Below are 13,347 nucleotides of genomic sequence, written 5' to 3' on the forward strand. Positions count from 1 at the left end.
TATGATGCTGCTTGGCCTGCTGTGTTCATCCAGCTCTACACCTTGTTATCTCAGATCCTCCAGCATCTGCAGTTCCTACTATCCCCAGGACGTTATCTGGGTCTCCGGATTAACAGCCTAGTGATAATACCACGAGGTCATCACCTGCCCTATCATCCCAATCAATACAATGGTGGAGTAGGCTCAATGTGTGAATGTTCCTATGTTCCCCTCTTTAACCTAAATAAAATGAGGAGAAGCCTTGGTCTTGTTAGCAAAGTGATAACGACATGAGATTCTCACAGCTTATTTCAGAAAGCACTGCACAAATTAACTTATGTGTTATCACTCAATAAACCATAATATTTTCCAAAAGCAAATAAATAAAATTGTCTTGACGACAGAGCGGACATGAAGCACAAATATGTTAAAACTTTAATACTTTATACTTTAATATAGAGTCATTCAGCACAGAGACAGGTCCTTCAGCCCATCTTATACATGCCAACCACATTTCCTAAACTGTACTAGTCCCATTTGTCTTTGTTTGGCCCATGTCCCTCTAAACCTGTCCTATCCATGGACCTGTACAAATATCTTTAAAATGTTGTCATCGTACTTGCCACTAACACTTCCTCTGGCAGCTCGTTCCATTTATACTCCACCCGCTGTGTGAAAAAGTCTTAAGCCATCTTAAACTTATGTTCTCCAGTTTTGGATTCCCCTAACTTGGGGAAAAGACCTTTGCTATTCACCTTATTTGAGCCCCTCATGATTTTATAAACCCCTATAAGGTCACCCCTCAACTTCCTATAGACTAAGGAAAGAAATTCCAGCCTATCCAGCCTCTTCTTATAACTCAAACCTTCCAGTCTTGGTAAGATTGCTATAAATTTTTTTTTTCACCTTCTCCAGTTTAAGAACATGGCAATACACTTACTTATTTCAGAATAAATACTAATGGAATTAACAGAGTTAAAAAGGTGACAATTCTACAATGCTTTATTTTAGAAACTGTAACTTTCAGTTCACTCACAGGAAGTAGTTTGTTTCAAAACACAGTTCTTTTGCAAATTCTATGTAACCTTAGCAATAAGCAGACGTTTAGCATGTCTCTAGAGTTTAAAAAGTTGGCGTACTTATTCAAGTAAGATTAGAAAAGTTACATTTGGACAATTTACTGTAAGTAAGCTTCCTCTTCCTCACTTCACTACCTAATTTATACATGTATTTATGTGTATCTGGAAGATAAGGAAACCCTTGGTCAGCACTTTCAAGATAATGTTTCACCCCACCCACATACATTTCCTGAGCTGCATTTTAAATCTCCTTTGTTGACCTTTGGTCAAGGCAGCCATTACAATCATCATCTTCTCTGATGTGATTTCAACATATCCATCAGAAAATCTTAGAGTTGTTTCCTTCGTTGTCTGGGATCCTGATTAGGAACATGTCTAAGCTATGGAAACTTGGCACGAGCACACAACCTTTTCCAGCAACAGCATTACTAGCAGTGTCCGAATGCACAGCACCCTTCCATGGAGAAAAATGCCACAAGATGCTTCGCAGATCGGAGGAGAAAAGCAAACCCACAGACTTTGAGGGGGGTGGGGGGAAGAAAGGAGAGGTGGGTAAAGCGTGGTAAGATACAGATTGCGAGAAAGAGTCACATGGGAGGGTGACAATACAGTAAAGTGCTGCCTATCCACTCTCCAGTCAGTAAAAGTGCGGTGACCTCTGGTAGCTCACAGCCCTATGTTGTCTGATGGCTCTGGGCTCAATGTTCTCATGCAGCTGAAATGCCAGAAAAACAATTAAAATGAGCTGTCTTTGCATCACCAGCAGTACTTATTTGTATGAAAAGACCTGGTCAAGAAGTATCTTCCTCCCAAATTTTGTCTGTGTCTTTTTCTTTTGGAATCGTATTCTTTTAAAATAACATTAAGCAAGGTCTTTTACCAGCAGACATTTACTGATCCCCATTAATACTCTTTGTTAACTGAACAGGGTAGAGGTGGGTACAATTACAACTTTTAAAAGACATTTGAACAGATACATGGGTAGGAAAGGTTTAGAAAGATCTGGGCCAAATGCAGGCAAATGGAACCAGTCAGCATGGATGAAGTGGGCCGAAGGGTCTGTTACTGTGCTGTATACCTCTATGACTCTAAGAACATTAGATAGCCTTTTAATTGCACTTTGTAGCGATTATTCTTCAAAGGCTCTCATTACCCTTATTCTTCGAGGTTATGGGAATTAAAGGCAGCGAGCTATTACCCACCACCCAATTTAATGTTTATTTAAACACACCACCCTTCAGTCTCCATTAAATTTTGTTTGGCAGTCTTTTCTTAAAAATGAATTTTTCTTTTCTGTAGCATGAGGTTCAAAAAGTAATATTAAAGTGAAAGAGATAATCTTTTGGTACGGTTTACAAAATATGGACTTCAAGAGACCTTAAAAAGTAGGCAAACATCTACACTGCTTCCCAGCACAAGATTTTACGATAATTACAGACAGATAAAACCATTTGGTCCATCTTTGTATTGCTGTTCAATGTCTCTCACCTATTGGAGTTCCTTTGGGATGGATGAAAACAAATTGAACACAAAAATTAGGAGCAGAAGTAGGTAATTTGTTACCTTGAGCCCTCTGCCCTATCCAGTAGCTGATCTGATTCTAGCCTTAACCTTAGAATATAAGAAATTAGAGCAGGAATAGGCCATTTGGCTCTTTGAGCCCATTCCATCATTCAGGGAAGAATCAGACATTGCCCAATGGAAACGTCAACTATTGTTTAAATAATTCATTTTTTTCTGCTTATGAGCTGGGTTCTAAATAAATGCCCACAGATAGGCTCAGGAGAAAGCAACAGCCTCAAAGTGGGTGAAGTGGGCAGAATTTGTGCAGCATTCTATCCACGGTGTTAAAATTCCCATTTGTAACAGTTCATAAAACAGTATTCAAAGCTACTAGCCAAGTACTGGAAAATGGGATTAGAATAAATGGATGCTTGATGGTCGGTGCTAACATGATGGGCCGAAGATCCTCTCTCTGTGCTGTTAAAGCTCTTTTGGGAAAGCAGTCTGAACAGCCACTTGCAACTTACCTGCAGGATGGGAGGACACAAGCTGAAACTTATCAGACTTATTGTCTTACGTATGTAAACATGCAAATCAAGGCTTTATTTCCCCCTCTCCCCAGTGCCCCCAATACCTACCCCTCCAATCTTCCTTCATAGCTCAGAGCAGACTTTGCAGATCAGCCCTTGTTTTGCCCCTTGGCATTAACTCCAGAGCCTTGAATGTTCTCTCATTTCAGGCCAGCAGAGATGAGTTTTGTATTGCACTTTAATGAAAGCACAATCAAATTTGATCAGTACCTCTTTTGCTTTTTCTACTGCTTGACTTTGCGGTTCGAATATTTAGAACTTCAGTCAAAAGAATGTCAATTTACTAAAACCCAGCTGGCAAAAATATGTTGTTACAGTGTCACGTCAAACATTTTCCAAGATTTTTTATGCGCATACGTTTTATGCATCAAGTGAAAAGTTAGAATTCTGCAATGAAAATGTCTGGCTGAAATGAAATGTCCAACCCTATGACCTTTGTAATAGGAGAGGTATAAAACATTCCCATATCCGCCAGCTTGAAAAACTAGTGAAAGTTTCAAAAAAGCTAATGACTTCTAGACGTCCTTATGATTTCACATAACAAATAGTTTTACTGAAAGAAAAGTGGGACTGTACACCATATGGAGTAATGCTTGTTGCATTATATAGGCTTGTTATATATGGACTTGGGCTTCTTGCATACAGACCAGACCAGCGCATTAAATTTACTCAATGTCCATCACCTACTGGAGTTCTTTAGGGATGGATAAATAATTAGGAGCAGAAATAGGTAATTTGTCATTTTGAGCCCTCTGCCCCATTCGATAAAATCATGACTCATCTGATTCTGGCCTTAACATTCCAAAATTCGAAAGTAGAGCAAGAGTAGGTTATGAAGCCCTTCAAATCCACTCCACTATTCAGTGAGATTGGGGCTGGTCTTCAACATCATTTACCTGCACTACCCCTGTATCCCTGAAGTTCTTTAACATGTAGGTATGTTTTGATCTTGGTCTTAATCATAGTCAACACCTAAGCCTTGCAAGCCCTCTGGGCAAGAGAATTCCAAAGACTCCCCAGCCCGAGTGAAGAAATTCCTCATCAGTCCTAAATGAGTTACCTGTCATTATGAGACTTTGTCACCTGATTGTATACTCCTCCCAAGCCAAAGGAAGTATCCTTCCTGTGTCTAACATGTTGAGTTCTACAAGACCTTGGCATGCTAGTATGAAATTATCTCAATCTTCTCAGCTCCAAAGAATAAAGGCCCAATCTGTTCAATATTTTCTCAAAGGACAGTTCCTCCATTCCAGACAATAGTATGGTGAACCTTTGTTGCCTTCCTTCTGTGGCAAGTATGTCTTTCTATAGGGAAACAAAGCAAAACTGCACACAATACTCCTGGTGTGGTCTAACCAAGGACCTATAAAATTGCAGTGAAATTAGAGCTAAAGTTTTGGGTCCAGTGACCCATCTTCAGGAGTGTTCCAAAGACGGGTCACTAGACCTGAAATGTTAACTCTGATTTCTCTCCACAGATGCTGCCAGGCCTGCTGAGTTTTTCCAGCAATTTCGATTTTTGCTTCTGATTTCCAGCATCTGCAGTTCTTTCAGTTGTTTATAATAATTGCAGTCCTATCCTCAAATCCTCTTGTAACAAGTCCAACATGCCATTTGCTTACTTATTTGTCTGCTGCACTTGCATATTAACATTCAGTGATTGGTGAACAAGGATACCCAAATCCATTTGAAGTTCAACACTTCCCAGCCTCTCTCCATTTAAGAAATACTGCATATTTCTGCTTTTTTTTCAAGCAAAGTGGATAATCTCACATTTCTCCACATTATATTCCATCAGCCAAAGTGCCCAATCACTTAGACTCTTCAAATCTTTTCATTCTCCTCACAACTCATCTTCCCATTTAGCTGGGTGCCAGCTGCAAGACTAGAATGTAACATTTATTCCCCACATCCAAATCTTTGATATAGATTCTGAACAGCTGGGACTCATGCAATAATCCTTGAGATTCTGTTGATACCAGTCATCACAGCTTGCCAACGTGAAAATGGCCCATTTATTCTCACTCCCACTTTTCTGTCCATTAACCAGTTCTCAACCCGTACCAGGACATTTCTCCCAATCCCTTGTTCTCTAATTTCGTTTACCAACCTCTTGCATGCGGTCTTATAGGACGTTTTCTGATAAGTAAAATATATATCAAATGCACGGCTCCTCTTTATCTATTCTGGATTCTCAATAAACTCCAACCAGATTGTTAAACATGATTTCCTTTTCATGAATTCATGTTGACACTGCCTAATCCTAACCACCTAACTCCATTTTCCTGTCTGCATTCCCATAATCCTTGACTTTTTTGTTAGTCAAAACTCTAACTTACTCAGTTTTGAATACATTCAATATCAGCACAATGTAGACTAGAAAGTGACCTCAAGCTGAGGGGATGGACAGGAGAGGTGACCGTGCAGAGATCTATGGTAACTGTCCTGCACACATTGGTTAGAATGCTTCAAACAAGCATGTGATAGGTACTTTGGCCCCAAGAATTAAGTTATATTAACAAGTGTTTGGAGACATGAGGGCAGTTCTTGTCAGGAAGATGTCTTCTTTAGATGGAAGATGCACCAGGAATGCTGGAGGAAGACTAGGGGGAAAGAATTTCTTCACAATTTGCTAGAGTGCAGAATACTGCCATCACAAATTACTGAGCTCAACACATTCTGTGCCAACCATACACTTGACTGCCTGTTTTAGGTATGTCTGGCTCCCGGCCCCAACATATTATAAGCTTCTCCTGTTTTTCGAGGAAGAGAGTTCCACGAGCCTCATAAAATGTAGCTCTTCATCTCAGTCTTTAAAAGAGAGACAGCTCTATTTTTTAAAACTGTGTCTCCTAATTGTAGCCTCACCCATAAGGAGGCACATTAACTCCGTCAAGTCCCTCCAGGATCTTATATGTTTTACCAAATTGCTCAAATTTTCTTCATCAGATAACCCCATCATGTTATGAATCAGTTGAACGAACCTTCACTGAACAATATTATCCTCATTATAATGGAATTATATTCTTCTCAAGTAAAGAGATCAACTCTGTACATGGTACTCCTGATGTGCCCTCACTAAGCTCCAGTACAACTGTAGTAACGTTTCTCACTTTTATACTCAATTTCCCTTATAATAAGTGGCATTATTCCACGTGCCTTCCTAACCCTTGCTAAACATTTGACTAACTAATGGGATTCAGGTAGGAGGACTCCCAGATCCCTCGGCGCAGTCTTGCTCAATTTAAATAACACACTGCTTTTGTATTCTTGCTGCATTCCACATTTTGCTCCGACTGCCAATTTTTTGCCCATGATTCAACCAGTTCAAGTGCCTTCATAGACTCTTGACAACTTACTTCCCACTTATCTGTGTCACCTACTAATTTAGATACTATCAATTCAGTCACTTCATCCAAGTCATTCAACTTTTTATTAGTTCACATGATGAATATTGCCAACATTTATTGCTCGATAAATTGGAAATACCTGTAGCTGAGCAGTCAGTACTACTCCTTGGGGCATGCCACTGGTTATAGCTTGCCAACTCAAAAATAACTCATTTATCTCTGCTCTCTCCTTCCTGTTAGCTAACCAATCTACTATCTGAAGTTAATGTCACTACCTAACACATGAGAGCTTACTTTGTGTAGTGACCTTTGATGTGACACCTTATCAAATGTCTTTTGGAAATGACATCCATAAAGTTCTCCTCTGTTTTCCTTGCCTATTTTGCAATGATACCAAGTTAGTTTTGTCTTTTGCTTTGCCTATTGACTGGCTTCATGTTTAAAATTTCACTCTCTCTCCCCCTTCACGTTAACAATCAGTGTGCCTTCCAAATACATTGAAACAGTTACGACTCATCTGCAGTGGCAGAAAAACCCAAATAAACATTTGCTTAAAAATTACTTGTAGCATGATGTAAGATCTGTTATCAAAGTACAGATACCTTTTAAGTTTTTAAGAAAGAACTAATCAGTATTAAATAGGCCCTTTAAGTTTCAGCTGAGTGAGAGGGAACACCTGATGATTGGGGATGTTTTGTGTAATCTGTAATACGTTTGCAGAAAATAAAACCCCATTGCCTCATTGGGTAATCACAGGCATACCGAATCAGCATGTGCTTTCCAAATGAATGCAAATGGCCATGAACTGAATTAAAAATGCTGTCAATGTAAAATAAGAACAATTTTAATGATTGTGTTGGTTAAATTAGCTTTGAATTTCTATTCCAAATATAGCATGGTACTTGTGCATGGCCATAATCCTTAAGGTTTTCTCAAATCTACCATATGGATCTAATCTCTCCCTCCTTTAAGATTGTTCATAAGGTACACCACTGCCTTTCACAGATAGAAATATCTCCTCCATCATCTTCTCGTCAACACAGGGGCTCTACCACTTCACACCTAAATTTCTGTAAGGAATTCTTGTTTGATTGGTTATGCCTGGCTTCTACCTGGATGGATCAGAGTCTACTAGATACTAAGGCAGCAGCAGCATCTGAAGGGGGTTGGAAATCGCAGTGAAAATCAATCAGACAATGGATCAGGGCCATTGTGGCAGGGAAAAGGACCGTAGCATTGCAGGGGTTTGTTGGAAATTGAATCACAACTATTTGCATTGAAGGAAGGAGGTGACAAGGATTTCACTCTACAATAATTGAGCTGAATGGCTCATTGCGATACATCAGGGTAGCACAGATGTGCTTAAATTCCTGGTGGATTTTAGCAAACAGAAATAAATTGACTAAAATAAAACAAAGAACTGTGGATGTTGGAAATCTGAAACAAAAACAGGAGTTGCTGGAGAAACTCAACAAGTCTGGTAGCATCTGTAGACAGAAAACAGCCAACGTTTCGAGTCCAGTGACTCTTTTTTGAGTTCTGAAGTTCTGAAACGTTAACGGTTTTCTCTCCACTGATGCTGTCAGAAGTACACAGGCACTGGATCTGCAAATATGACTGTTGTAAAGCAGGGGAATTGGTTTGTATGCTGCTCAATAGTACCAAAATGATATTATGGTCCCTATTCTTATTGGTATTTATTTATTACTAGGTACTCCATTGAATAGTTGCTTAGAAATGTCCTTACAAACTATTTTGTCAGAATCTCTCCCAAATTAATATTTTGACACTTTTTTTTGTAATTTTCCTCTTTCCTATTGCTTAGCAACCCATGGTGTTATTGCACATTTCCTTTGATTTTCTGCTTTCTAATTTGCCCCATAGTAGTAGCTGTGCTCTCAGTCCAGTTACTGATTTCTTTTAGTGTTAGGGCCCAAGCTAAGAGCCTCGTGTGCACCCCATTTTGGAACAATGTGTTGCAATAAAGTTGAATAATGCCATCAGTAGGAACAGCAGATAAAAAGAGAACCTGCTACAGGAGTTGAACCTGCATACAGAAGAACCGTTCTCTGACAGCAGTTACCTAAGATTTTGAAGATGTGGAGGTACCAGTGTTGGATTGGGGTGGACAAGGCACCAAATCCAATGGCGTCAGGTTATTGTCCAACAGGTTTATTTGAAAACACAAGCTTTCCAGCATTAAATGGAGCAATACAGGATGATTGGGAAACTCTAGTGATTTCCAGTTACGACAGTGTTTCCCAAACATTTTCCCATTGTGGCCCCATCTGGAGGCTTGAAAAGAGTTGCAACCCCTCGGTGAGTGGTCGGGTTCGGAGAGGAGAAGACGCCATTAGAGGATGGGAAAATCAGGGCTTGGCCATTTCTGCCTTAGAGCTTAATCCCAGTTAGGGACCCGGCCACTGTTTTAGGAAATCCATGGAAATTAAGGGACTGGATCAGAAATAGTAGGGAACTGCAGATGCTGGAGAATCCGAGACAACAAGGTGCAGGGCTGGATGAACACAGCAGGCCAAGCAGCATCATAGGAGCAGAAAGGCTGATGTTTCGGGCCTAGACCCTTCATCAGAAAAGGGGGAAAGGGAAGGGGGTTCTGAAATAAATAGGGAGAGAGTGGGAGGTGGATAGAAGATGGATAGAGGAGAAGATAGGTGGAGAGGAAACAAACAGGTCGAAGAGGCGGGGATGGAGCCAGTAAAGGTGAGTGTAGGTGGGGAGTTGGGGAGGGGATAGGTCAGTCCAGGGAGGACGGACAGGTCAAGGGGGCGGGATGAGGTTAGTCGGGAGGAGATGGGGGTGTGGCTTGAGGTGGGAGGATGGGATAGGTGGGAGGAAGAACAGGTTAGGGAGGCGGGGACGAGCTGGACTGGTTTTGGGATGCACTAGGGGGAGGGGAGATTTTGAAGCTTGTGAAATCCACATTGATACCATTGGGCTGCAGGGTTCCCAAGCGGAATATGAGTTGCTGTTCCTGCAACCTTCGGGTGGCATCGTTGTGGCACTGCAGGAGGCCCAGGATGGACATGTCGTCTAAGGAATGGGAGGGGGAGTTGAAATGGTTTGCAACTGGGAGGTGTAGTTGTTTATTGCGAACCGAGCGTAGGTGTTCTGCAAAGCAGTCCCCGAGCCTCCACTTGGTTTCCCCGATGTAGACCCTCTTCCGTACCTCCACCGGCCCTAAACCCCACCTCTTTCTCTGTTACATTGATGACTGTATCGGCGCCGCCTCGTGCTCCCACGAGGAGCTCGAACAGTTCATCCACTTCACCAACACCTTCCACCCCAACCTTAAGTTTACCTGGACCATCTCTAATACCCCCCTCCCCTTCCTGGACCTCTCGGTCTCCATATCGGGCAACCACCTAGAAACCGATATTCATTTCAAGCCCACCGACTCCCACAGCTACCTAGAATACCCCTCCTCCCACCCACCTTCCTGCAAAAATGCTATCCCCTATTCCCAATTCCTTCGCCTCCGCCGCATCTGCTCCCAGGATGAGGCATTCCACTCCCGTACATCTCAGTTGTCCTTGTTTTTCAAGGACCGTAACTTCCCCCTCTCAGTGGTCGAGAACACCCTCAACCGTGTCTCCCACATCTCCCGCAACTTATCCCTCACACCCCGTCCACGCAATAAGAACCAAAAAAGAATCCCCCTCGTCCTCACGTACCACCCCACCAACCTCCGGATCCAACGCCTCATCCTCTGACACTTCCGCCATCTGCAATTCGACCCCACCACCAAAGACAACTTTCCCTCCCCACCCTTATCTGCTTTGTGGAGGGACCACTCTCTCCATGACTCCCTTGTCCGCTCCACACTCCCCTCCAGCCCCAGCACACCCGGCACTTTTCCTTGCAACCGCAGGAAGTGCTACACCTGCCCCCATACCTCCTCCCTCACCCCCATCCCAGGCCCCAAGAAGACTTTCCACATCAAGCAGATGTTCACCTGCACATCTGCCAATGTGGTATACAGCATCCGCTGTACCCGGTGTGGCTTCCTCTACATCGGGGAAACCAAGCGGAGGCTCGGGGTCCGCTTTGCAGAATACCTACGCTCGGTTCGCAATAAACAACTGCACCTCCCAGTCGCGAACCATTTCAACTCCCCCTCCCATTCCTCAGACGACATGTCCATCCTGGGCCTCCTGCAGTGCCACAACGATGCCACCCGAAGGTTGCAGGAACAGCAACTCATATTCCGCTTGGGATCCCTGCAGCCCAATGGTATCAATGTGGATTTCACAAGCTTCAAAATCTCCCCTCCCCCTACTGCATCCCAAAACCATTCCAGCTCGTCCCCGTCTCCCTAACCTGTTCTTCCTCCCACCTATCCCCTCCTCCCACCTCAAGCCGCACCCCCATCTCCTCCCGACTAACCTCATCCCGCCCCCTTGACCTGTCCGTCCTCCCTGGACTGACCTATCCTCTCCCCAACTCCCCACCTACACTCACCTTTACTGGCTCCATCCCCGCCTCTTCGACCTGTTTGTTTCCTCTCCTCTATCCATCTTCTATCCGCCTCCCACTCTCTCCCTATTTATTTCAGAACCCCCTTCCCCTCCCCCTTTTCTGATGAAGGGTCTCGGCCCGAAATGTCAGCCTTTCTGCTCCTATGATGCTGCTTGGCCTGCTGTGTTCATCCAGCCCTGCACCTTGTTGTCAAGGGACTGGATCAGTTGTTTTAACATGGACTCACTGTGATGCCTGTCATATGAGGACTGGTGGGTGTCAGTAGAACCAAACCTCGCATGAATCGGCCCAAGTACGTAGAAAAACAACATCAAGCACCAACATTATGTTAAACATTGTCTTTGCAAAATATAATTAGACTGGGCTCTGCCCATAATCTGCAATTATACTTGCAGTTGTGCATATTCATGTTTGCAGCTGGCACTCAGTCAGGCATCCTCCCTGTTGTGCATTCAATTACATTTTCCCAACATAATCAAATATTTAGAACACTTGTTACTGACATAATGCCTTACACAAAGATGTATGCAGTTGAATTTCTCTCTAACTTTAAATGCTGATGTTAATTTATTCATGTGGTCTTACACTCAATGATTCAGCAGGTCCCCAATTTCAGCAAAAAAAAAGACAGTATAGACTGAGGCAAGGGGGAAGAGATGGCTGTTTGACTGGATTAGCAATCCAGGGGCTAACACTCTTGGGAATACAGATTCAAATCCCACTGTGCCAACAACTGGAACTTTAATTTAATTAACAAAAATTTGGAATTTAAAGCTCATCTGATTAATAGTGACTAGATAATGGCCAGAAGGCACCAACAGACAATGTACGGTCAATTTATTGCGGGGTTATAACCCCCATTATAATCTTTTGCCCATGAGGTGCAGTAATTTAGGGGACTATTGTCACTTGCAAACCCAATCCTTACAAAATAACGAGGAGATCTCTAAAATTCCTCAGCCACCAATTCCCAAAACAAAAAGGAAACCGACAAGAGAAAACCTTTTGTTACCAGGAATCCACTGGATCCTGACAATGGACTCATTTTACTGCTAAGTCAACTTCATAAAGAACTAAGAACAGTACCTTTAGGCAAAAAGTCTCCAAACTCTTCCAGGGCGGAGATGTCAAAGTCAGTGGCGTTGCGGCTGACAGTGCGGATACGAAGTGCCCCTTTCAAATTGTCCAGAAGTAGTTTTCCTTCAGACTCGCTGAAGTTTGCTGCAAAAGCTGCATGACTCCTGTCAAAGTAGCTGGAGTCCTGGTTCCCAGCAGCGCTGAATGTGTAGGTCCTGATTAACAAAGCGCTCAGAAATATTAGAAACACAGACAGCAGAACCAGCAGGATGATCAGGGCGACTTTAACCCTGCCTCTTGTATTTTTCATCTCTCCTTTCCAACATAAAATAAAACACACCCCACTTTCTCCTCCCCAGTATTACCAGCAGTAGCACAGACTCCCGCAGTTCTGTGCTAACACAGCTCTGTCTCTCTCTGTCAATTGCAATACTCAGGGGGAGCTGTAGTTCCCGTTCTCAATCTCAATCTCAAAAAAAAACTTGTGTTGAGCACAATCACATGTGGCTATCTCACCCCCTCCCTCTCTCCCTCCCACTCCAAAGCACTGCCTACCCCTCACTACCACCATCTCTCTCACACACACAGACATAAACACAATTCAACAAATTGCTGGAGAAACTCAGGCAGCATCTGTGGGCAGAGAGCAGAGTTAATGTTTGGAGCCCGGTGACTCTTCATTAGAAAATTCAAGGTGGACCCTGCCAGTGGACTGCCGCACTGTCAGAGGTGCCTTTCTCGACATCGCAAAATTGTTACAACACTGAAGGTGGCCATTCAGCCCGTCATGTCTGTGCTGGCTCTCTGAATGAGCATTGGGATTTGGTGCCATTCCCTAAACCTTTCCCCATAACCCCGCCCGTGATTTCTATTTAGATAATCACCCAATGCATTGTTGAATGTTTCAATGGAACCTACATCCATCTCATTCCCAGGCAATGCATTCCAGACGCAAACAACATGGGTGATTATCAAATCTCATTTGCTTTTTTTGCGAATGACCTTGCTTCATTCTCGATTGTTTTATGGGAAGGAATATTTTCTGTCCAGTCCCCTCATGATCTTGAAAACTTCTACCAAATATCCTTTCAGTCTTCTCTCTGACATAAAACAGTCTCAACCTCTCCAATCTGTCCTCAAAACTAATGCTTCTCATTCCTGGAACAAGTAATACGTATTCCCGGTCCGTGTACGCTGTGTCGGTGTGTCAAAACTGTTGCCAAAATTGATTTCTAGTTTCATAAGTTACTGCCTGCACAGACCTCGGAGGTC

The 13,347-nt window shown here is 42.9% G+C and overlaps 1 protein-coding gene across 1 annotated transcript in view; it reads right to left on the reverse strand.

Moving 5' to 3' along the window:
* pm20d1.1 (peptidase M20 domain containing 1, tandem duplicate 1) overlaps positions 1 to 12,525 on the reverse strand; it is a 64,914-nt gene extending 52,389 nt beyond the window's left edge. Inside the window, exon 1 of the mRNA XM_048611931.1 lies at positions 12,085 to 12,525. Coding sequence (XP_048467888.1) covers positions 12,085 to 12,385 — 301 coding nt within the window. The 5' untranslated portion in view covers positions 12,386 to 12,525. The remainder of the gene's footprint in view (positions 1 to 12,084) is intronic.
* Positions 12,526 to 13,347: the final 822 nt, after the last annotated feature.

This window comes from Rhincodon typus, chromosome 25 (assembly GCF_021869965.1).
Source record: "Rhincodon typus isolate 14 chromosome 25, sRhiTyp1.1, whole genome shotgun sequence".
NCBI classification, from domain to species: Eukaryota; Metazoa; Chordata; class Chondrichthyes; order Orectolobiformes; family Rhincodontidae; genus Rhincodon; species Rhincodon typus.